Genomic DNA, 24,775 nt, shown 5'->3' with positions numbered 1-24,775 from the left:
CATTCCATGTAATCAGATACCATAAAACCATGTTTTTGTTATGGTTATTAGCTCATTGTAATGAGAATAACATGATAATGCTTTTCAGAAAATGTGTGTATGCATAGGATGGGTTGCTGGGTGTTTTATGCGGGTAAAACAGTAGTTATATAAACATGCAAAAAGCATATATACAAGCTCAGTGCAGGCTGCAGTCTCTCACTGGGTAGCCAATCTCATGAAGTAAACGCATTGTCTCATAAGTCTCTTGATGTAGGCAAGAAGACTTATACATGTAAGATCCTGTATACAGTAGTAAACAATGTAATGACTTTGTATGCTGTATGTAAACTGAAATCAGTAGATCCTGAGAAAGTTGGGCACAAGTTTAATAAAATGTGTACTGTGGGCAGTTGTTGGAAATTAAAACCCACAAAGATTGATTTTGCCAGTGGTGACTGAATACTGCTCTCTGCTGTATATAAGGTGAAAATGCCAGTTGTGGCTTTGGAAAACCGAATAATAAATCACAAGCCATTATCAGAAGTGAAACCTATCAGGGTATCCAGTATTTTATTAAACATCCTTCACCAGGCAAACTCGCAGATCATTATAAAATACATTTCAGTATACACGTGTCAAATAACCACATGCAAGACTGCCTAGCACAGAACTGCCTGGAAGGCAACACGGTCATCCAGGACCAGCTAGGCTATGGATGAGTAGTCACTCATTTTGGAGCCTCAGTCCGAAGGGACAGTTGGGTCACCTACTGTGGAGTAGCACAGGGCACAAGTTAGCATGTAGATAGTGATGAAGGATAAGCACTTGGCTGGTGTGATTAGGCCTGTGGTATATTACATACTGGACAAGCTGCCATTTCAGTGTTGGAATAGCCCAAGAGAGAAGACCTGGGGAGAAAACGGCAACCAGGCTGTTTTGGAGAGGCTCTGTATAGTTAATTGGTGATCATCCAGGAGATGTCTGGAAAGCACAGCAGTTTTATTGGATGATTTCAGAGTACCCGGGGGGAGATGGAAAGAAAGGTTTGAGTACCATCTGCACCGTGATGGTGTGAGTGGCTCCAGCAGTCTGGTGTGGAGGAAAAGGGTAATGGGCAGAGGATTGAACTGCGTCACTTAGCGGAAGCAGAGGTATTGCACAGGATTAGGAAAATGGTGGAGGAAGTAAAGTAAAGTACGGGCCATAAGAGCCTGGTCAGGCCCCATGATGCCCTTAGCAGAAATGAAGTCCGCCGGTTCCCCCCGCTTGCAGCGGTCCAGGCGGATCGATGAGCATCAGTCTCTGGGTCGGTGCTGGGAATATGAGGATATTTCCTGTCCTGATCCGAGCAGCTCTCTGGGGTAATGGGTATGCAGGCCAGGGAGGCTCTGTGGCTTTATTTATAATGGTGATGGAAGTGCAAGAAAACGGATCTGAATTTGTGCAGGGATATGCCCATTGGGGGAGTGGAAACAGGGAATGCAGCAGAGAAAAAGAACAAAGCAACTAAAGGAGGCCTTTGAAGGGAAAGTGCTGTAGAGCAGATACGTTTGATCACTAATATTGATCACTGTTTGACCACTTTCACATTCTCCAAGGTCGTAAAGGCATAGTTCACGTTCTGTGGGGTTCCTTTATACATTTTCAGTTTCAGTGTACAATTGAGCCACAGTTATTGTCTGCAATGGAGGTACAGTATAGAGCATTCACATGTCTGCGTAGTGACAAATATACTTGGTGGCCCTTCTCTGAACTTAAGTGAACTCCTATTGAGTGAACTGTTCAGTGTTTGGGGGCGGATGAAGCTCAGATCAGAATTGTAAATAAGGACATACCAGTGCACGATACAGACCATTTCCTGGCATCAAGTGAATATATAATCTTTGAGTTTGGATCCCTCAGGATCCTCGTATTTCCAAATAAAGGACTTCCCTACTGGTATTTACTGAATAGTTTATAATGTAGCGTCACTCCTTAGGCACTTCTCAATTGCTGCTGTAGCTAGCAGATAGAGGGACGTCCAGCTAAGTGGACGGATGGGGGGCGGGGGGGGGCAGTCTCTCATCGGACCCACTCAGAGCTCTCAGCTGAGTCAAGTGTTGATCTGATTAGGCAGAAAACAAACAGGAGGGCTGTCAAGGCTACGGGGACTGTTGGGAATTCTTCCTTCTGTGTCTTCAGCTCTGCATCTGGCTCCTGCTGTAGGTCTCATAAAATACAGCCTTCACTCGCTGTCAGTCCGTCTCCTAAAGCTTCTTATTCTACTGTGCTCTTGTACGAGTCTTCGCAGTGATTTCCTAGAGAAGAAAAAGCGGGCTGTGATTCAATGCTCTCCAGTGGCTGGCCTGACTGAGCCCACTTGTTGCCAGGCCGTGATCTCATCTGGGGGACGGGCCAGCAGCGTGCTGGAATCTGAGCTGATCAGGACCACGGCCTGTATCCTTAAGAGCTTCATTAACCCGCCTTCTCTTTGGCAGCTGTTTTACTTACCTGTGTTTTAATGGTGCAGTTTAACGGCAGGCTGTACAGTTTATAGCAGTTTTGCTTTAATAAATCTTCATTTTTAAAAAGTGCTGTAATTTCAACATGATGAAACCAAAGTGTATAAGAACACCCTTAAATAAAATCTGAGAATGTGCACTTGAAACATATGTGTTTGATTACAAATCTAAAATTGTGGAGCACAGAGCCAAATCAAGAAAAAATAAATATATTTATCCCAAACATTATGGAGCTCACAGTTTGACTGTTCTATAAAAAGTATGAAGTTATCAATACTGTTTTTGCAGACACTTACAAAATGAAAATATTACAAGGGTTGGGAGGACTTAGCCAAACCTGACCTTGCTATTGAAAATACTTGATATAATGTGACAGCTTCTGGCTTCTCTTACAGTCCAGACCTTGAGCTTCACTCACTGTCCAAGTCTGATCCAAGATGACAAGGGTCCTCCACGTTCCCATAATACATCTCGGAGTCTAGCTCTGTTGCTTTGCACCCTGTCGGCGGGGTGCTGGTGTGAAGCAGGACAAGCAGGGGGCAGCTCTGAGCTGTGTGTCCGAGGACTGCGCTGTGGTCTGACTGCACCTGGAGCCCAGTGCCTGCACGTGGCTCAGGCTGAGTGGGTCTGTCTGGCTCACTCTCAAGGTCATCGGGGAGGACTGCCAGGGGCGCTCTGACTGGCTCTGCTGCACTACAGGGGCAGAGTAAAGACATAACAAGACTGTGAGTCCTGTGCCTGGGAACTCAAAGTGAGATTCTTCAGACACTACTAGTAGTTTAATTTCTACTCTCCATTCTTGTACTAGCCGCTCATTCAGTGTAAGACTTCATTCATTCAACAGTTCAAACATTCAAACAGATGATGACAGTCCTGGATATGGTGTGCTTTGAAAAATTACTTGCCCCCGTCCCGATTTCCTTATTGCCATTTGTCAGGCTGAATGGTTTCGGATTAGATATTAGAAGGGAACATGAGTAAACACAAAACATTTTTTCATTTATTTAATTAAAAAACACTGATGTGAAAGACTGATATCATATTATAGGAAGGGCTTGGTCGCAATTATTGTGCCTAAAGGCGGCACAAGTTATTAAGTTTAAGGGGACAATTTCATTTTCACGGGGAGATTTGGGTATTTGATAACTTCTTTCATTAAATAAAATAGAAAATGTGTTTTGTGTTTACTCAGGTTTCCTTTGTCTAATATTATATTTTCTCCAACTATTTGAAACCATTCATTGTGACAAATATGCAATAGGAAATCAGGAAGGGGGCAAATACTTTTTCACAGCACTGTATTGGGAAATGTATTTGAAGGTACCATTCAATTCTGCCTTGTTTTACATATAATTGCATATGTTTATTTTTAGTAGTCATAAAGATAAAAGCTATTTTTCCTTTTGCTGGAGGTTCCTTGCGTGATCATATAACAGTCACACTAATCATATCATAGGCAATATCCAGTACCTCTGCTGATCTCATTGTGAGACCACAGTAAGTCATTAGCTCCAGTTTGAAGAATATCTCAGATACAGGCGCTTGTCATTAGCTGCAGTTTGAGTGAATTCTCTGGAAAAGGGTTCTGGCCACTGATATGCCATTAGAGCCCTGCGCTGTGCTCCATTGTGTCACACATAAAAAAACATAAGAGGAAGAAATTGAATTAGGCTGTTGTCTGTAGAGCTAGGCCAGTGTCTGATAGAACAAGCCTTTCATTACAATGGCATGGGCTTCTCTCGCATGGTTCTATCACAGTTGCATAACCCTGGTGCAATACTCTCTTCCTCATCACAAGACTACAGTCCTTTGTCACTCAGCCGTGTCCACAGTACCTCTTATGGGAGTCCTGAGTCACAGTGTAAAGGACTGTTTTCCCAGGGGTCCAGAACTCTTCCTGGTTGTAAGCGACAAATGTCACCTGAAAGAAATGCATGGACAGTGATTGTTCTATTGGGTCTGGTTACATGAAAACAAGACTGTAGCCTCTTGCAGTTAGTGTGGAAGTAGTTTGGTGGCACTGACAGTAAAGACAACAGCAGAAAAAAACCTGAATACAGTAATTATTAAGAAATCACTCAAATCATAGAATGATTGCAGTGTGTTGATATAATTAGATCATACAGTCGTGTTCCAAAAAATAGCAGTACAACATCAGTAACCTGATGAACCACTGTTATTAGTAGGAGTGATATTTCTGCATGGCAAATAATTTACTTGGAGACGTAGTATTGTAATAGAAAAACAACAGACCCAACTGTCATGATATGCATGCTGCTTGTTCTGAGTAATTGTTTCATTCATTGAAAATGGCGTGTTCAAATAAGAGCAGTGTGGAGTTTAATTAGACAATTCATTCATTCAGTGAAAAAACAGGTGTCATTAATTGTCCTTTATTAAGGAAGAAGGGAGCAAATGTTTCACATTGTTATAAAATACACACATTGTTTCCTTCTGAATTGCTAAGTAAAATGGGCAGTTCCAAACATTGTTCGGAGGAATGACATCATTTGATTAAAAAGTTGATTGCAGAGGGGAAAACGTATAAAGAAGTGCAACAAATTATAGGATGCTCGGCTAAAATTATCTCAAATGCTTTAAAATGGCAACAAAAACCTGAAACACGCAGAAGAAAACGAGCAACTACTGTTAAAACGGATCGAAGAATAGTCAGAATGGCAAAGATTCAGCCATTCATCAGCTCCAGAAATATCAAAGATGATCTACAAATACAAATCTTCAAAGATGATCTACAAGTGCTGTTACAGTCAGAAGACGTTTGTTCGAAGCTAAGCTATCAGCAAGAAGCCCCCGTGAAGCACCATTGTTGAAAAAATGGCATGTGCAGAATCGGTTAAAATTTGCCATGGAACACATCGATTGGCCCAAAGAGAAATAGCGTAACATTCTGTGAACTGTAAAGTAAAATTGTTCTTTTTGGGTCAAGTGGTCATCGACAGTACGTTAGACGGGTACTGAATTCAAGCCACAGTGCACTGTGAAGTGTTGGGTTCGTATACCAGGGATCATGGATCAGTTTGAATATATCAAAATACTTGAAGAGATTATGTTTTTGTATGCCGAAGAGGAAATGTCCCTGAAATGGGTGTTTCAACAAGACAACGACCCCAAACACACGAGAGAGGAACATTTTGGTTTCAGACAAAAAGGATTGAGGTAATGGAGTGACCAGCTCAATCCCCCAACCTCAATCCCATTGAAAACTTGTGGGGTGACATTAAAAATGCAGTTTCTGAAGCAAGACCCAAAAATTCACAGGAACTGTGGAATGTAGTTTGTTCATCCTGGGCTGAAATACCTGTTTCTAGGTGCCAGAAGTCAATGCAACGCAGATGCACAGCAGTTATCAAAAACAATGGTTATGCAACTAAATATTTGTTCAGTAATTTAAAGTGAAGTTAAATCTTGAAAAATGTATTCAGTTTATACAGTAATGTTTCAGTTTGAAGAGAAAAAATTTCAACTGCCATTTTTTTGAACAAATTAATATTCTTTTTCTTTGCTTCCTATAAAATAATAACGCTGATTTCATAAAATTTGTTAATGCTTTGATTTGGAATTGAATGTGTAATGTTTCCAATACATTTGAAATATGAAACTAAAAGCTTTTAAAAAAATAGTTGCACTTTATTCACTTTTTTAATGCACTGCTATTTATTTGAACACAACTGTACATGCAGAGAAGGCTGCCCAATACGAACAAAATCAAAAATACAAAGGCTGATACATTGGTGTTGAGAAATATACTCATTTGTAAGCCATATACAGTAATTATAGGACTGATCAATGTACTGGAGTAAAAGCAGTTTCATGTGTTCCTACCTTAGGATAGCACTGGCACATGCTCCATACAGTGCCAATGCCCACCATGAGCACACCCATTGCACAGAAGGTAGCATACACCTGAGGCTCCTCCACACTCATGATGAAGAGGCCAACGGCCACGACAAACAGCCCCAGAATGATGAGCCCATAGCGGTAAGGCTTGTTCTCAGCCATGGTGCAAGCCCCAGAGGTCCAGAGGTGCTGCTCAGGAGCAAAGCGGTCAGGTCCTACAAGGGCAGGTCATCAGGGCAGAGACACACTGAGATCCCTGTCTTCTGTGCTCTGTGACATTACGCCAGTGCAGCAGAGGTGAAAAGGAACCAGGGAAGGGCAATGCTTCATTAAGCTGAATTTGACTGACTGTGCCAAGTGCCAATGAGCTGCGAAGTTACTGATATCACTGCACCTGTAATGAGACTTGGCCAGGTAACCTTGCCCTGGGCAGCCCCTTCTAGAGGCCCTGTCTCCCATTCACCTTCACCTGCTGCCTGCTGAAAAACAGCAGTGTCTTACATTTGAACAGGGCATAAAATGCAGCTATTGACCATGCTTAGAGAACTTCTGGTTGTTCTGTAATTGCATACATTATAGTTCAGTTAATCTTTGAGCTGTATTATATTATGAACGATAATAGCTAGTGATCAATTCAACACTGGGCTGGTTTCACAGACAAATTAAGCTTAGTCCTGGACTGAAATGTGTTTTATATGGAGAATCCCCATTCAAAATGAATTTAGGCCAAGGACTAAGCTTAATCTGTGTCTGTGAAACTCACCAATAGTGTTTATGTCATTTCTTTGACATACATTTACCTGTATTTATACGAAAGCACCATCCTTGAGCCAATGCATGTCATATGTAATTTACTTATGTTCATTGGTGAATGTTCATATTATAGACCATTCAGAATGACTGTACATAATACAGCAAATTCAGAAAACACATTCGGAGGCACAAACTCTTAAATACTTATTTTTCTCAATTATCCTAATAAATCCTGCCTTAAAAAGTGTACTTTTTCCATTCATACAATGATTATCAATATTTTAGCTGCATGAATTGTTAGACAGATTACCTAGTGAAACATAAGTAAGAAATAAATACAGGGAAGTTGGTTTTTCATGTTGAATAAAAAATCATGAGAAGACTAAAAGACAGAAACCCATACTCCCAGTGCAATAATCCATGTTCCACTTGATAAGAACTGGAATTAAATGGTCATGGTTGAAATCCTGATCAGTTCATAACTAGCAGACCGAACTGCTCAAGGGCTCAGGTATGACCAAAGGAAATGTATGTACAGTACATTTCATTTTAATGAAATCTGAGATTCCTTGGTTCTCTAAAAAATAGTCTGCTAATTACCCAATGTCAGCAACCATGAAGTATTCCACTTACTGACAGACAATTATGCACAGGAGAGAACTTGAGGAATGGTAGAAATGAGGAATGTCGAAGGAGGACTGGAGCTTACTGGGTCTGTGCTGACCTAGTGTTTTTGGAAATCCCAGATGCAAACCACAAAATACCCATAACCCTCACCCCCCAAAACACAATGGATGGCGTATGCTGTATTATGTGCCAACTTTTTCATTAGCTCTTCTTGTTATAGAGTTGGTAGTCCCATTAGCTAGGACTTGCTGATTCCCATTACGATTATATCTTGGTTTTCCTTCTCCATCTGATGTGGGAAAAGTTTGAAATCTTTAAATAGTCCAAGCAGTTAAATCACCAGTGACTGGGTTAATGACTGCTTCCTGTGTGAAGGCTATAAAACCAGCACCGTTATGACCCTCTGAGAGTATCATTTTTTTGTCCAAATGCATCAGTCAGACTGTTACCAACTCTTTTATGAGTTCATAAAGTTCTGTTTTCAAACATAAGTTCCAACGAATTGTGTCCAGCTACAATGAAAAATAGCAAAGGCACTGTGTTGAGTAATAGGGGGACTGAGGGGTCAGAGGTGCTGGACGTTGCCCAGGGCACTCTTCATGACTGTCTCATAAGAGGGTGGAGGCTCCATGTCCCAGGGTGGGGGCGTTCCCGGGACAATGTTCAAATTGGGCTCTGGTGGGGGAGGGTTTGCTGATTCTCTGTCCTCTGACACCGCCCTGCGGATCCTGTCCAGCCTCCTGCAGGACAACAGAAAAAATATCTGCACTGTGACGAAAAACATGTTTGTACTATGGCTGCCTGAACAGAGGCATTAACTTAAGGACTGTTTGTGTAGCAGGCACCTTGTTCATGACTATCTCTCACTAATAGCTTCTTTGAAAAGTGTCCGTTTTGCAGAACTAGGGTGGTGAAGCCATCCCTTCTGGATAAACATGGAATGGAACTGACATGTGTTGCTGTTGTGTTAAATTCAGAGGTGCACAGCTAAAAGGCAAAAGGGAGGGAACTGGTCTACCTAAAACTGAGCAGATTATCCCCATATTAAATACTCTTTGGGAGCGCTTTCTTAACATCAGTTTTGCCATAAAGATGTACTTTTCTTTCATATAAAAGAAGGAACTGTTTCTCAGCCTCCCTGAATGGTGAGTCAGTTTTGCATTGAGCTTAAACAGTGAAACTATGTGTTTATTCCACTCACACAAACAGCCTCTCTGATGAAATCTCAACCACATGCTTCTCTGATCACTCCAGCATGCTCACCAGTCAAGCAGCCACTTGGCCCTGACTGCAATGAAGCTTCTGTTTTCTATTAACATTGTTCTCTTAATCTCATAAATGTGCTGTACTAAGACCAAAACTTGCCAAACATTTTCATCTAACGCTGCGCTAGTCCAACTCAAAGATGACATATTGTACAAGAAACAGATCAGACCCTATCCCTCTTCCTCTCACTTCACTCGGCTCATTTATGAGGCGATAAAAAAGGGAAATGTGCTTCAATAACCCACTACTTCTTGTCATGTGGTGCCTTAACACTACTCATAGCCAACTGTTTTGTGGTATTGTTTTTTTTTCTAGGTCCCATCAAACATTCACTTCCAGACCACTTTTAAAGTCGCTCAACATTTCCTGGAAAAAACTGATGATACACAAAGGCCCTTGTGTATTCCTGGGCAACCTTGAGTCTCCTTAGACAGTTAGCAGTGCTAGTGTGTAACATAAACTGTAGTGACACTCACAAATTAAACAGAACAAGGCCAATAGAATCTTCTTGTCCAAGGCAGTAAGCAGCCCCCTTCCTCCCCCCAAAGCTTCATCTTCGACCTACTTCTAGAATCAGAACATTCATTACTTTCCTTTTGTCCTTACCTCATAAGCATTTTGGAACAGATGCTATAGATAGACGACAACTGAGGCAAGACATTCATTTAATTGTACACTGTACCACATGGAGTTTTACACTATTTAGATGTGTGGATTTAATCTTCAATCTTCTACTGAATGTTTTTTTTCATTGGCATGGTAACAGTCTGACCTTACCTCTGAAGGCTGATGGCCTGGTGATGACTGTAGCGTGTACCAGTGCGTGGGTGTAGCAAAAAGTGACCTGGGACAGCCACATGGTGAGACTTCATCGCCATATACACCCCCAGCACCATCAGGAAGAATCCAACCAGGCCCAGCGCCAGACCAAACCAGGTCACCATCTGACCCACACACAGGAACATCAAGCCCCCCACCGTCATGAAGAGGATGCCCAGTGACAGCACTCCACCATGGGGGGAAGGCATCCCTCCTTTGAGCCCCTCGGAGGCCACAATCTGCACACCACTGGCCGTGGCTGTTAGCCACTCTCCTGATGAGGAGCAGAGGCACAGTGTCACTTCATCCTGCCAGTGAACTTACATCCCACACTACAGTGAGTGACAGCAGAAAGGCAGACACTATCAACAATGTCACAACTACCAGATGCAATTTGACTTTTTGGTCACCGGATCATTTGTAAATCATGAACGTTATACCCAAGGACAACAAATTCCATTTTGCTAAACACCAGTCTACACTCTTTTATTACAGTATTCGCGCTGGCCACAGATATTCTGTGCATTCATGTTTTTTACTCTGGACATTTTGGCCAAGCTCCCCTGTCTGTCACTTGTTGCTTCATCACAAGATAACATCCACACTGAGTTGGCCTAACGCAATTCGTATCTCGTAATCTTGTATAACTTTTGTGGAAAATAGCAACGTTACAATACATTCTCTTTACTTTACATTTACATTTAAACGAGCATCGCGTAACAGCGTTGGTATTATTTAGAGAAACAAAAGGCAGATTATAATATTGCAACTGAAAATATCCAGAAGTGGAATCACGTCCAAGTTGCGTTGAAAAACAACATCGCTATACCCTAAACAAGATAGAAAACATCTCGAAGACATGTTTATACTGTGGGACGTTCATGCTGTTTCTCGATCAGACATCTATTATCGTCAATCTAATCTAACACCACACAAGCACGAATCTCAATCAGAATTGGAGGTGTACATCTTTGGAGGGAACATAACCACTAAGGCAAAGACTGGATTGACTGAAAAGACAGTAGCTCTAGCGACTGCACAGCAGTATAAAGAAGTTGCCTACCTGAAACTTATTTCAGTACCTACTTCCAAAGAAGTAATCGATGGTGAACAGGTTTAATAGCATTTGGCTATTGGATGTAGCCAATGGGCTTTTAGTGTTCTTCTTCCTTGTCCTCTTCCCTTTTATTTACAAACGGCTGGAAAAGATGATAATCATAATTGAAACGAGAAAAAAAGTAATACGCAGAAGTTTAAATTCAATCGATTATTAGTTGACCGCTATTTTTGTACAGTGCGCAAAAGTGTTGCAGCAAATTGCAGCATGTGGTCTTCCGAATCCAGTACTGGGGCATGGCGATCGATACAAAGTCATTGCAACAAAAAACGCCAAGCGCAAGCCACGGAACCCTGCCTGTATTTGCAAACCCCGTACACTGCTGGCGAGAGGAAGTAGGTTTAAACAAGATTTTAGCTGAGAGAGGAAGAGGGTGGCAGATGTGAGAGATAAGAATGGTCCTGTTTGGAGGCTGATTTACAAATCGTCTAATCAAAGACCATTGAGATATATATTTTTTACTGGGCAAAACTGCTTTTGGTAAATTACGCTTCGAAAAAATGTTTCCTTTTTGGTGTAGCTACAAACATATCACACACACGTTTGTTCCCCTTTAGTTTTAGACTGTAAAGATAGCTTTCAGTTCGAGATTCGGTCAATATTTAGATTCAGCGCTTGGGTTAATAACTTTTTAATCAAATAATTGGACTTGTGAATTCTTCACGGGTGGTATTTTATTCCTCGCTCACTTCCATTACACGTACTATATATAACATTTCCGTGTATGTTTTTCAAAGCATTTAATATTTCAGGTACCGAGATATTTTAGATTAGTTGCATATTGCTGAGAGCTATATACGATTTTTCACAACCTTTATTTGACCTCCCCACCCCCATTTTCATTCAGTACATGAATTCAAAAACAGGATGTGCTCCCATGTACTGAACAAACCAGATAAAAGGAAGTGTGAGCCTTTTAATTACCCTGTCCATGCCAATAATTAGGTAGTAAACATATGGCATATTCAAAACTATTGAAATCCAATAAAGGATTCACAAACCAGCAAGATTGTGACCATTCCAATGTGGTGCCCCCTTCCAGGTGCATTGCATTATTCTGCATTACATTAGAATCACTTAGCAGATGCAAGTGGATACCATAGTCTCAGGAATACAAAAGTACAATATCAAAGAAAGCCCATTTATATCAAAGAGTGTCATGTAACCTAACAAACAAGAATTTGTATCATAACAAAAGTAATAAGCAATAACCTTTACACAAGTATACCTATAACATTGATGCAGTGAGTTATACGTCATTATCAATTTTGGTTAAAGAGCAACAATGTATATGTCTCCTACGTGTGCATGTTGATTAAACATATAGTGCTATTAAAAAGTATTCACCCCACTTCCTGATTTCCTCCATTAATGAATGAATGTGAAACTACTGTGACAAATATGCAATAAAGAGGAAATCAGGAAAAGGCCAAATATGTTTTCAAGGCGCTGTATGAAATGTAAGGTTTCGTGACCTTTACTCTTCAGGTTTCACAACTTCGGACAAGGGTATTGAAAGTGTACACAAGGTCATCTTCCATGCGGTTTCAGGTCATTATGTGTTTGGGTAAAGGATCAGACTTTCAATACAACTTTTCATACCCATTATAGTGTATTAAATAGACAAATTTCAAATAGAAAAAGTTAATAATTCATAAAATCTTAGAAAAACTATGAAGGCCTAATCCCAGATGCTAGTTTGTCATACTTTTTGGTGAAAACGTTAGAAGACATTGAATATTTGTGTATTTAGCCTACATTATGATGTGTTGGGCTATACCTAAATGTGCAGTAGGGCTATATTAGAAAACTCTATAAAATCTATAGAGTGACAGGGCTTGTGGAAGTTTCTACCTTGGGTCCTTGTTCATGTGGTTTGAAAAAAATAAACAGACACAAGTCTTTGAATAGCTACTTCCATGTCCATAATGATGGATTAAATATGCTTTATATTAGAAAAATAATGAAAAGGGTTTCACAAATCATAGAAAGCTGATTCATGGCTGATTCATGCCACCTTTGGATCATCAGGCTTATTTTCTACCTAGTCACTGTCAATAATACACTGGAAGCCACAAGTGACTACTTTTTGCCATAGGCCTACACTGTAAACCCTTATTTCCTTATTTCTCTCATATGACATAATCTGGCGCTTGTATTTCTATTTAATATTAATAATTTATATAGGTTAGTACAGATTAGGTATACTACATGTAATCACAAAACAAATCTGAACATTTCAATGATTTAATTCTCCCAAAAATACAGACAACTGGGGTGATATACATGATTGTACCTTTTCTGCATGCACAAAAGCAAAGCCATAGCTAAAGAATGCACTGTAAAATATTGCAATTACAGTACCTAACATTATTGTAATGCAGACTTTCACACTCACAAATATGTGGGTTTCCAACAACATCCCAGTCTACGTCTTTTAAAATATAATTCTCTGTTAGAATTCAAAACTGTGAGAAATAGTCAACCACCAAATGAGAATAACATTTCTGAAATACTGTATATTCCCTCTTGACATAGACAATTCACACAATTGTACTGTGTGTTATAAATGCAGTCATAAAGTTAGTCATGCTGTGTTCCTTGTTTCTTCATCTGAGAGCTCCCTGAGTGTTCTTTTATGCCCTTACAACAAACAGCCAGGGACCCCTGAGTACCTTTTTAAAAAGTAGTATACATTCCATTACACAAGTATATTAAAAATGAAATGTCTTTGATATACATTTATATAGGCTACACATGGTAGAAACTACAGTCCTGTTATAGGCTGAGGCACAGAATAGTCAAGTGAGCTTGTGCCCAAAGCACAATATTACATAGCATAACCTATAACTGTCAGGGTATTCCACAATAGAATACAATTATTCAACTATTTTGATTGGGAAATAAAAATTATTATTTCTTTCCACCGCCATTTAAATGAAATAAAATCAGATAGAAAATCGTTTTAGCAGCCCAGAATGCATAATGCATTGATAGATTCACAAATTGTCTCAAAAGTCCAATATAACAAGTATGAAGTAGCTATACACTTCTCCTATACATTGTCCAGATGCAACTTCAATGGATATTGTTTGACACATTCTGTGTACTGTTATCAGTCTAAGAATTACCCATTTATTTTTACTGTACTATTCAATGGTTGGAAGATATCCCAATGTATATTTAGCTTATGTTGAAATATAATGATTATGGAAGAGTAGTGCAAAAATAATTTCTTAATTTCAGCTTTCAAGGAAGATAGAACTCACGTGTATTATGTTCAGTGATTTACACATTGTGGAAAACTGGTTAGAAATGGGTAAATACTAGGAATCAAAAATGCATTTTGGTAAGATTGAGATTGAACATCTCAGCATCTGAATATCTGGATATATACACTGTAGGTCTTTTGACATTGGTACAATTTTTGTTCTTTTGTCTCACTACTCCAGCACATTGGATTTGAAATGAACCAATGAATGTGAAGTTTAAGTGCAGACCGTCACCTTTAATTTGAGGGTATCTACATCCATGTACCGTGGTTCATGTTGCAATTACGTCCCCTATTATCAGCTACTATTGTATGCCAAAGACTTCAAAAGCAGAAATAGAGGCTGCAGGATGCAAAACAGGATGCACACCACTAGTAAGATCCAAAAACAGCCTGCTAAGAAGTACTGAAAAGAGAATGCAGAGTTCATGAAAATGGTCTTGTGGACAGATGAGACCAGGATTGACTTGAGTGATGGCAAGAGGAAAATGTGCAGGCCAAAAATGACCTCGCAAGATCCAAAGCACCCCCCTTCACCTGCGAAACAATTTGGGCAGTTATGGCTGCCACAGGTGCTGGCCTTCATTGCCTTCATTGATGATGTTACCGCTGCAGAATTAATTTTGAATATTACAGACCCTGCTCAAATTTAATCAAATACCTCTAAACTCATTGGACAGTGCATCATCCCACAGCAAGGCAATGATCACAGACATACACCAGGGCTCTCTTACTTCTTCTCTTTCCCAACAGTTTGTTTGTCTATTATTTGGCCTATATCTCTGGCTGTTTTTTTCTCATTTCTCAGCCTCATAATGTCTTGACTTTCATGGGAACATCTTTGGTTATTGACCATTGTTGACAAATACCAAAATCAGACTCCAATGGCTATCAAAAGCCAAGAATCATGACTAAATACTACATTTCTTATTATACCTGCACCAAGGAAATTATTGAATACACCTGACTAAGCAGAAACAGCAGAGAAATGAACTGTCCAATTACTTTTGGTCATCTAAAATGGAGGAACTATGTATAAAAGGGATGTAATTCTAACATGGAGCCTCAAATTATAGGTGACAATCTGCAGTTTAACCTGATCTTTGTTGTTTAATTTCATGTCCAATGCTGGAATACCGAGCCAAAAGAACAGAAATTATACCAAATACAAATACAAATGGACCTCACCGTATGAGGCCTAAATGTTACCCATTTGGTTGAATTGTTTCAACTGTTTATTTTTTGTGTATGTATTTCCAGAGATTCTGATATACCTAACTTGCTCTGCTGAAAGTTTAACCATTTAATTTGAACTGTTCTGAAGTTTCTCAACCTATGCCAGGTACATCACAGAGCTTGTTTCATATTGAATCAAGGTTCCAGGTAACACTATATCTATGAATGAAAAATGTACTTTAAATGAGATCTTGTTTCTTTTTCTTTACTTGCTTTAAACCTTTTCTAAGAATAGCCTTTTGCTCAATCTAGAGACAAAGATATGACTGTCTTGATAACACAGTTAAATTGAATGAGATGGAAATTTGGGTCAGAAAACATTCCCCCATAGGTAAAACATAAATACAATCTTAAGTTAAAATCAATAGGGGTGAAGTAAACGGCAGCTATTTTATAAATCCAGTAGAATTTCGTAACCATATGCATTTATCATATTTACACCACATCACAGTATATTCGTATAAGCTATAATTTGGATTGTTAGGCACAATATCAATGACACTCACTTTTATTTACATTTAATAACTGTTCAATCAGTCTCCACAGCTGTATGATTCTGGAAACCATTTTATAGGTCAAATTTCAGTGCCAGTGAAGTGAGTTGGAAAAGATTGTCAGTTCTGCATTATATGAGCGGCTAGATAGTGTTACATTTAAGGCAGTTTTTGATAAATGCAATGCTAATTACACTTTTTTTTTTCACCGAAAATGTGTACCCTTTTCACATGCATGTCATTTTGTAATACTTATGTGGCAGTGCAATCAAAATCCTTGTCTGTTAATCTACTTGGTGAAGTGATTGACAGTGGAAATTTTAACTATCCGGATCTTATTGTTCTGTTTACATGTATGTGTAAGTAATTATGCTACATATGTGATGAAGGCACTCAGCAGTTTCTCTGTTCATTTTATTTATATGATTATAGCACTCCACAGAGTTGCATATCCTCATTCTGCAATCTGCTATAAGTTAAATAAGTTAACATAGCTAGTTTGTACCATGCTAAATATACTGATATATTATTGAAATGCATTATATAAGTCTTTAGAAAATTTCTATTGATAAGCTAGAGCACCCAGTTATTAATCAGTCACAACCACAACCTCACAAGACACTGTGCTTAAACCATATAAGGAATAGTTCTCTTCAAAAACCCTTATCCCCCCAAAAATTAATTTGGCCCATTTGTAAAGCTTACACAAGGTAACTGTGTATCATACAATTAACATATGTCAGAGATTTTTCTTGTGACAGACATACCTCCCCCACACACCCATTCTATACCAGCTCCTGCAAACGGCAAACAAACTTTGATTGGAAATTGTTGAGGTTTAAAGTTCAGGGGGTGACAGTGTGCCAGTGCTTTGGTCTAGGCTCCTTGGATTGAGCAGAGGAGGACAAAACCTCTGGAGGTACTGTCCCTCTCGAAGGCTTCAGAGATGGGAAGTGAAGAGGGGTTGCCACACTCCAGGGCTCATCTGTGGATCCAGACTGAAGTACAGGGGCATTGTCACACAGTCCTAGGCTGATCTGCCAAGACAGGAAGGTCATCACATCACATGGGGAGTGTCAGACTTCAAAACTTATCTCTCGAGAGCGGCCGAAAAAGGGTTCTGTAGGCAAAAGTGTGTCTGAATAGCTACGGCGCATGTTTGTGGAACTCCTGGTGATTTTGATGGCTACTTCATATGGGGGTGGCGGTTCCAGGTCCCAGTGAGGTGGCCTCCCTGGAGGGCTGCAGTAGCTGGACTCCACAGGGGGGTAGTCAAAGTCTTCCCCATATACTGCACATCTTTGCCTCTCCAGGGTTCTACAAAGACATAGTGAAGCAAAGCAAAATGTTCCAGTAAGTGCTTCATTTATAGTGCAGGTAGGCCAATCTGTTGGTATTGATATCTGAAACCAAAGTCTGAGAACATAGAATGCCTTTCAGGGGTACCTTTATCATGGTACTTTCTCAATTAAAAACTTCAAAGAACAAAAACAACGCACCTGAATATAACGTTAAGATTGACCCAAACTGTGAAACTCATATTGCGTAGCGCATAGTACAACGCAAACAAACCATAATACATTCCCTGCCCAAGGAACAGAGTGTAAAATATGAATGTGTTTTCTGGTGGGATAAGTAAGAACAAACCCGTGCAAGGTCGATAAATCATCGGAAACCGAAGCCCCACGATGCGTGCAGTGACATATATGAACACCAGATGGCAGACGTATACTTTTAATTATAGGCCTAAAACAGTAGTCGTAGCCAGACAATGAATTATTAACATTAATGTACAAAAAGTGTTTTTCTATTTAAAATACTATTTTTTTGTTTTGTTTTTTGTTCGATTGTGTGACTAAATAAATATTAATGGCATTGTATAGTTATTACATTACAAGTTCTTATTTACATTGCTCGCTGTGGCATATCAAATAACCTTTAATTGATTTATTGACATCCCGCGTTAAAACAGAATGTACCACAAAGAATAACACTTTATTTTATGTAATATATACAAATATAATAATTTAAAGAAGAAATATTAATAATCATCATCCTCATAATAATAATAATAATAATAATAATTATTATTATTATTATTATTATTATTATTATTATTTTTATTTATTTAATTATTATTATTAATGCACTTATGGGTGGGCGTTAGAGCTATTTGAAACTCAAAAACTGTGTTTCTGTGATTGTATTTTATAGCGTTTATTCGTGAGACTTAATATTAATTGAAAAGAAATTAACCATCTGAGTGTAGGTTATTGACCAGCAGGTCAATAGTAGGCTAAACTACTATTTGAAGGGTGTGACGTGATTTATAGGAAATCCAGAAACTTGAAACGTTTTAAACGTTTTATCAATGAAATACAAGTTTTAAATATAGTAAAGTACGCCAATGCATGCAGAAACAAAAAGCTTTTAATAAACACGAAACATTGACTATATTTAATTAGAAATATAGTTTTAAGTGTTTAAATAATCACATTCAATGTATATCACAATTTCTAAGAAATTGTCTACTCATGTGTCACTTGTGGTCGACTGTACATGGACTGGCTGTAAAATAGTTTCCGCTGGACGTTAAAAGACAAAGCGTGCCACCAACCTTTGGAATAGGACCGATTGGGATTCGGGAAAATGACCATGCGGAGGGTTAAAAAGGACGTGGCTGTATTCGCTGCCGTAAGAGCCAGCGTTGCTTTTCCCATTCATAGCCCAAAAAAGTCCAAGGATCAAAAGCATAGCGCCAAGCACAACACAACACAAGCTGAACGCCTGCAGCTTGCCATGGCTGGACTTCAGAAAAGCAGTTGCCCCACCCGTAACAATCAGAAACGCTCCAATTACTACAGCCCCATGGTGCAGGGAAGGCATTGTCCTCCAAGGATCCGAGGCTGGATTGCACTTGTCGGTGACCTGTCGTTATCTGCAAGGTGCAGTGTACATGGGTTTCATTTCCATAAGTGGTAGTTCAAAAATGCAAGTTGAAGTTCAGATTCAGAACATCTTAGACGTATTCTTCTTTAATTTGGATAAGCTTGATGTAAAGGTAAAATGAATACGGCAGAATAGGGAGATGCATTACTATACAGCATTTCCGCGTCTTCATAGCCAGGCCACTAACATTTGTGTTCAACAAGGATATTATATTTGGTTTGTTAGATTATTTCTTGCTCCTCGCATTTCGTAAGATATGGACGATGTGATTGTGCCGGTTTCTTCTCTTAACAGCTGTTCTTCCTTTTATATAAAGTCGAGTTTTATCCTTAAATAATTCATTTTTAATTCACAAATAGTGTAGTATGTTCCACGGATACTTTCTTCAAAAGAAAAAAAGAAGAAAAACATTTAGATAAGCGTATCAATTTCAGCAACTAAGAAAGACATCATTCCACACAAACAGGCGGCGCTTCTGACTTCATGTTAAGATGCTTCGCCGGCGTACTCTGTTAAAATAAATAATGTCTATTGCCTCACAGCAGAATTCTGCTGTGTGGCGTCTGTGTTGATGCTCCGCCCTTAAATCTATTAGAATGCTGCACATTTTCCAACTTACCTTAGACAACCCAAAGTCAAATTTCAAAAGCCAAATTAGAGTATCCACCAACAGACATAGCTATGCAACTGCAACAGCTCATGTCATGTAATTGTCTTCGGAGTAGCAAGCAACCTTTATTCATTGTTATTGAAGGAAATACAGGGTACTGTTTTGTGGGATTTACATATACAATAAATGATCAGAATTAGATATTTTCCGTTTATTATTAATGTTATTTATATTATTGTTATTTGTAACGTGTTTCAGGTGTAGGCCTATCCAGTGCAGAAACACTGTTCTTTAAGTATCGCATATGTTACTTAATAGCCAGCCTACTGTTTTATGATCATGAAACCATTGCGGCTGAGTGAATGGTGTGACGGTCTTTTCCCTTTGCGATTGGATAGAACTTTGAGACGCGCCAGCTCGAGTCACCCGAATTGGTGATCCATTAGCCTATCCGAGACGCTTGTAGGCGGGCAATGCTGTCAAACGGGCTGGTCTCCTTCGCGTGGAAAATTAAGGTGTCAAATTCTGTGGTTTCTGATAGTTCAGTTTTAGCAAGGCGCTGTTGGATTTCTTTTATGTGTATCTATTAATTACCTGATCCGTTTTTTATGTGGATATCAAGTAGTGCGAAGAGGATTCATTACATTGTAGCTACTCATTGCACGGTGTAGCCTATGGATTGAATTTTTTTAATGCAATTTCTACATTGAAGGCTATTTGAAACCGGCATAAAATAAGCCAGGCTAGCCAAGTTATTTGATTGAATTCTAGGAAAGGGTGAAATGGACCCGTTATTGTATATTGCAGGGTTGGTAGTTTTATTTTTGTTGTGGGTAAAAGTTAAAGGGTTAGATTACGTAATAATTCATCAAAGGTGGATATTTGTTTGTCTCTTCCTCTTGCCTTTATCCGTTATATTTGACGTGTACTATTACCTGCGAGCTTGGATCATTTTCAAGATGTGCTCCGCTCCAAAGCAGCATGACCAGAGAGTAAGAGACATACAGAGACAGGTAAGGAGATTTCAAAAATGCAGATGTTAATTTGTGCGCGCCAGGCGAGCATGGAACCTTATCTACATGTGCAGGTGCCTAGGATATACGGTAGCTGTAGATCTGCTCTTCTTAATGTTGTGTGCGGTAATTATTCTAGTCATTAGCTCATCAAGTAAAATGTAATGAGAACATCTTGTCAAATTAGGAAGTTTAAGGCATATGGTCATATTCCATTCTGGAATTGAATATTTAATCCTCTGGAATTTCTTAAGTTCGTCCTTACGTTTCTCAATCACCCATGTTTAACCCTTATAAGGTCTTCGGGTCTGTGGGACCCGTTTTCAGTTTTTAGCTTCAGAAAAATGATACAAATAATTATTTTTTCAAACAAAGATTCATTGGCCTTGGCTCATTTTCTTTGAGGAACATGAATCAAAAAATATTTTCAATGAGCCCCCCCTGTATACCCCCCCAATAAATTTATATTACATACAGGGTCTTCGGGTCCACTGGACCCGGGGCTAGTGAGTGTGGAAATCATAGGTCCTGTGCATTTTCCCTTCCTCCTCTCTGGGCCTGTGTGTGTGTGTGTGTGTGTGTGTGTGTGAGAGAGAGAGAGAGAGAGAGAGTGTAAAGCAAGTGAATGGGCCCTTGGTGTGAGCACCCACAGTGTGCACCCACTGTTCCCGCACAAGGTCGCAAAATTGGAGCACCCAACACTATCTGCACCCATATTCCCACACATTTCACCCTCTAGCTTGCGGGAACCAATCTTGGGGACCAGTCACTATAAATACCTCTGTCAGTGTGGTTCCATACCACAACTGATCAAGATGGCAAAGCGATTCTCTGTTCAGACTGCCTTACAGTTGATATTGGAAGAGACAGAGGATTTTGATGGTGATGCAGGGGAAGAAGTTTCAGAATGTGAAAAATTCAGAGTCTGACACTGAGTCTGAAGAGGATGATGAGCATCAACCAGCTCTGAAGCGTAAAACAGCCTCAGGACCAGCCCTTCAGCAACCAGGACTATGTGATCAGCCAGGAACAGCCTGTGAGCAGCCAGCCCCAGGACCATCCAGCGAGCAGCCAGGACCAGCCCGCAAGCAGCCAGCCCCAGGACCAGCCCGTGAGCAGCCAGCCATAAGACCAGCCCATGAACAGCCAGCCATAAGACCAGCCCATGAACAGCCAGCCATAAGACCAGCCTGTCAGAAAGCTCCGAAACGCAAGCGCGCCTCAGGACCTGGCTGCCGGCAGCCAGCCTCAGGACCTGGCCGCCAGCAGCCAGCTACAGGACCAGCCGATGAGCTGCAAGCCACAGGACCAGCCAGTGAGCAGCAAGGCACAGGACCAGCCCATCAGCCAGCTCCAAAACGCAAGCGAGCCTCAGGACCAGCCCGTCAACAGCTTGCAAATGACAACATATGGATGTCAAAAAATGGCAAAATTGAATGGTCTTCCTGCTCAAGAAATGAACCCCCACGCATGGCTGCCAATGTCATTTGGATGATACCAGGACCTACACGCATGGCAGTCACTCATGTACAAGACATCAACTCTACTTTTGACCTTTTCATGCCATTGTAAGGAGGATTCAGGAGGAAGGTGATGGTGCCACATCCTCATCATCTGCAACATCTGAGGTAAGTGTTTGATGCTGTTGCAGTAAAATAATTATTTTTTCTGTGAAAGAGGAGTGTTAGTAAAGATCTATCTTTTCATTGTTCTAGATTTTGGCCAGCAGCAATACAAAGAAGCGCTGTGAAGTGTGTGGCCCCAAGATGGACAGGAAAACAAAATATACATGCACCCAGTGCAAGAAGTACAATACACATACAGTGAAACTGTGGCCCTCATGTGTGGAATAGGCTGGGATAAAAATGGCTGTATTCAATGGGGCTAATGGGTGTTATGTGTATGTGTTATGTTCAATGGGGCAGACAGGTGTAATGTGTAACCTGGCCTGAGTAGGTTAAATTTATAATGAAATTCAAAGAAATAATACATTATAGTTTTAGAAAAACTTGCCTCATTTGTACTTTTGTTGATTATATTCCAGTAAAGCCTGTTTTGTGATTCATTTCTTATTTTGTTACACTTTGATTAAAAAAATAAACAAAAACGAGTGCCATTTCAGTTCATAAATGTGATTTAACAAAGGTAAAGGGAACAAATTTAACATATGTGTTGTTTATATTACTTGCAATTGGGATGAAGTAAACATTTGCTGAGTATTTTAACAAAAAAAGGTTTGATTGTGTTGAATTAAAAGCCCCAAAATGCTATGGGTCCACTAGACCCGGCAGGACCCCCTGTGTAACAAAAAAACGAAGATCCTATAAGGGTTAAGCGTGTATTCTACTTTAGTTAGCTGGCAAGAACAGAGCCATTTGCAGTCGAAGAAAATGGTGAGTTGTTACTTTGTCACAAGTTGAAATCATATCCATTAAACATAGACTGCAGAAACGTCCTAAACCAGGGGTCGGCAACCCTGGTCCTGGAGAGCCGTAGGGTGTGCTGGCTTTCGTTGTTGCTTGGCATTAATTGATCAATGAAAGCCGTTGATTACACAGTTAACTCACCTCACCTGGTTTCTTGGGTCTGAGTCGCTTGCTTATTTTAAGGTAGAGACGAAAGCCAGCACACCCTGCGGCTCTCCAGGACCAGGGTTGCCGACCCCTGTCCTAAACGATCAAATGACTGTTTTGACTACCGAACGATATGGCAATGATATCTTGACTTGTACTTTAGGACTAGGTATACCGTAGTACATGTTTAATGAAATTATTTTAAGTCACGAACAGCCTTTACCTTTTCATTCGCACCATTCTATTCAGATCCAGTTTATCTTGAACTGTAACAATAATGGTAACAATTAGCTTACTAAAAATAATCTAATTGAATTTGCAGCCCACTGGCGTGAAGCAGGGTTTCAAACAACAACAAATATTTTTTTAAATTTAAAAGTCACCCAAATGATCAAGACATTAGGTCAACGAAATATCTTTTTAAATCTAATGTCTAAAGGAAGTAAACTGTCCAATCAAAACTTTTATAGGTGATTTTTGGTTATCAATCTTATATGTTCAGCCTTCTTTCTGCATTTGCAGAGTGGCCTAGATATGATAGGCCATCTCTGGTTTTAGCCTGGCTATGCTGGAAATGTGTAGGTCTGAGAAAGTGGGTGTGTTGATATTGCTCTGAAGCCAGGATGACTTAATGGGATGCAAAAAAGGGGATGTTCTGGGTTCTGTATCAATGAAGAGTCTATTTATGCGGTGCGCTTGATGTAAATGTGGACCCCATGGGGGTGCTGTTTGTCTCTGTAGGGGTGTCTTGTGTCTGGTGTAGCACTGCTTGATTGTGTTGCATGTATCCGAGTGAGTGAGCTGTTCATCTATGTAGTAGTTTTGAGTGTGTGTTTTGTGGCCATAAAACTGGTCTTTTGCAGTTCTGTGGTTGTGTCTCTGGAGCAGTGTAGGAAATGAAGTGCATTTCAAATAAATGGAGCCAAAAATGGCAGTAGTGACATAGTCTCACACACTCAGTGAGCAATTTATTAGGTAGACCTCCTTGTCAATGCAAACATTTAATCAGCCAATCAAATGGCAGCAACTAAATGCATAAAAACATGCAGACGTGGTCAAGTGGTTCTTGATTGTTGTCAAGAGGTTCAGCTGTTGTTCAGACCAAATGTCAGAATGGGAAATAAATGTGATGTAGGTGACTGACCTTGGAATGAGTGTTGGTGGAGTTTAGAACAGTGAACGGTGGAAAAAGAAAAATCCAGTGAGCAGCAGTTCTGTGGGCAAAAACATCTTGTTAAAGAGAGAGGTCAGAGGAGAATGACCAGACTGGTTGAAGCTGACAGGCAGACCGGCAGGTAACGCACATTACAGCAGTGGTATGCAGAAGAGCATCAGAAGAGTGGATAGGCTACAGCAGCAGTGTACATATGCAACTGTAAATAAATAAAGAAATACATTTAAAATAAATAAAAAAACAATTTCATACAATTTTCCTGGAATTCCACTACTACTCCAAAAAATATTATTTCAGTTCTTGCACTCAATTCTGTGCAGGTAACAACATGTTTTGCTTTTGCAAAATAATGTTGTTTTGATCAGTTAATGTTTTTATCCCATTACTTTTAATGTTCACAAAAAGACACCAGCTGTGATTACTTATTTGCAATAAGCTTGATTTCATTAATAATTTAAATGAGTGATGTATTAGTTGGCTGTGTTACATCACTCACATGTGTCAATGTCAAGGGGGAACACAATGTCAGATT

At 39.8% G+C, this 24,775-nt stretch overlaps 4 protein-coding genes across 6 annotated transcripts in view; 1 reads left to right on the top strand and 3 right to left on the bottom strand.

The window, feature by feature from the left end:
• dhcr24 (24-dehydrocholesterol reductase) overlaps positions 1 to 24,775 on the top strand; it is a 39,353-nt gene that overhangs the window by 2,424 nt on the left and 12,154 nt on the right. The window contains exon 1 of one of the 2 annotated variants that reach the window (XM_061238347.1): positions 20,017 to 20,496. The exons of the other annotated variant lie outside the window; for it this stretch is intronic. Within the exon in view, the coding sequence (XP_061094331.1) occupies positions 20,266 to 20,496 (231 nt within the window). The 5' untranslated portion in view covers positions 20,017 to 20,265. Of the gene's footprint in view, positions 1 to 20,016; positions 20,497 to 24,775 lie in introns of those variants that run through there. 2 annotated transcript variants of the gene reach the window in all.
• On the bottom strand, positions 226 to 6,510 carry bsnd (barttin CLCNK type accessory subunit beta). The gene is made up of 3 exons (XM_061238349.1): positions 6,327 to 6,510; positions 4,319 to 4,404; positions 226 to 3,176 (listed from the first exon to the last, which is right to left on the bottom strand). The coding sequence occupies exons 1-3, from the start codon at positions 6,501 to 6,503 to the stop codon at positions 2,894 to 2,896; spliced, it is 546 nt and encodes a 181-aa protein (XP_061094333.1). The 5' UTR covers positions 6,504 to 6,510; the 3' UTR covers positions 226 to 2,893.
• On the bottom strand, positions 6,518 to 11,496 carry si:dkeyp-51f12.3 (uncharacterized protein LOC107988041 homolog). Of its 2 annotated transcripts, none has more exons than XM_061238350.1 (3): positions 10,893 to 11,496; positions 9,765 to 10,080; positions 6,518 to 8,461 (listed from the first exon to the last, which is right to left on the bottom strand). In XM_061238350.1, the coding sequence occupies exons 1-3, from the start codon at positions 10,930 to 10,932 to the stop codon at positions 8,287 to 8,289; spliced, it is 531 nt and encodes a 176-aa protein (XP_061094334.1). In that variant the 5' UTR covers positions 10,933 to 11,496; the 3' UTR covers positions 6,518 to 8,286. The 2 variants fall into 2 exon arrangements, with proteins under 2 accessions (XP_061094334.1, XP_061094335.1); XM_061238351.1 differs by having other exon boundaries at positions 6,521 to 8,461; positions 10,870 to 11,496.
• On the bottom strand, positions 16,320 to 18,835 carry si:dkeyp-51f12.2 (uncharacterized protein LOC100151460 homolog). The gene is made up of 2 exons (XM_061237411.1): positions 18,542 to 18,835; positions 16,320 to 17,241 (listed from the first exon to the last, which is right to left on the bottom strand). Exons 1-2 carry the CDS (start codon positions 18,808 to 18,810, stop codon positions 17,001 to 17,003), a joined length of 510 nt encoding a protein of 169 aa, XP_061093395.1. The 5' UTR covers positions 18,811 to 18,835; the 3' UTR covers positions 16,320 to 17,000.

Source organism: Conger conger, chromosome 4 (genome assembly GCF_963514075.1).
Source record: "Conger conger chromosome 4, fConCon1.1, whole genome shotgun sequence".
Lineage (NCBI taxonomy): Eukaryota > Metazoa > Chordata > Actinopteri > Anguilliformes > Congridae > Conger > Conger conger.
Note: the sequence above shows the minus strand (reverse complement) of the source record. Positions and strands in the feature narration are given on the sequence as shown.

What these genes read in the sequence shown, in the direction of transcription:
- si:dkeyp-51f12.2 (XM_061237411.1), bottom strand. Translation starts at nt 18,810, where the DNA reads ATGCCTTCCCTGCACCATGGGGCTGTAGTAATTGGAGCGTTTCTGATT. An exon ending in CAATCGGTCCTATTCCAAAG is followed by an intron (nt 17,242 to 18,541) that starts GTTGGTGGCACG and finishes ATGTCTTTGTAG; the next exon opens with AACCCTGGAGAGGCAAAGAT.
- si:dkeyp-51f12.3 (XM_061238350.1), bottom strand. Translation starts at nt 10,932, where the DNA reads ATGCTATTAAACCTGTTCACCATCGATTACTTCTTTGGAA. An exon ending in CATCGATTACTTCTTTGGAA is followed by an intron (nt 10,081 to 10,892) that starts GTAGGTACTGAA and finishes GCTCCTCATCAG; the next exon opens with GAGAGTGGCTAACAGCCACG. An exon ending in CAGGCCATCAGCCTTCAGAG is followed by an intron (nt 8,462 to 9,764) that starts GTAAGGTCAGAC and finishes GTTGTCCTGCAG; the next exon opens with GAGGCTGGACAGGATCCGCA.
- bsnd (XM_061238349.1), bottom strand. Translation starts at nt 6,503, where the DNA reads ATGGCTGAGAACAAGCCTTACCGCTATGGGCTCATCATTCTGGGGCTG. An exon ending in TGTGCCAGTGCTATCCTAAG is followed by an intron (nt 4,405 to 6,326) that starts GTAGGAACACAT and finishes CATTTCTTTCAG; the next exon opens with GTGACATTTGTCGCTTACAA. An exon ending in ACTCAGGACTCCCATAAGAG is followed by an intron (nt 3,177 to 4,318) that starts GTACTGTGGACA and finishes CTGCCCCTGTAG; the next exon opens with TGCAGCAGAGCCAGTCAGAG.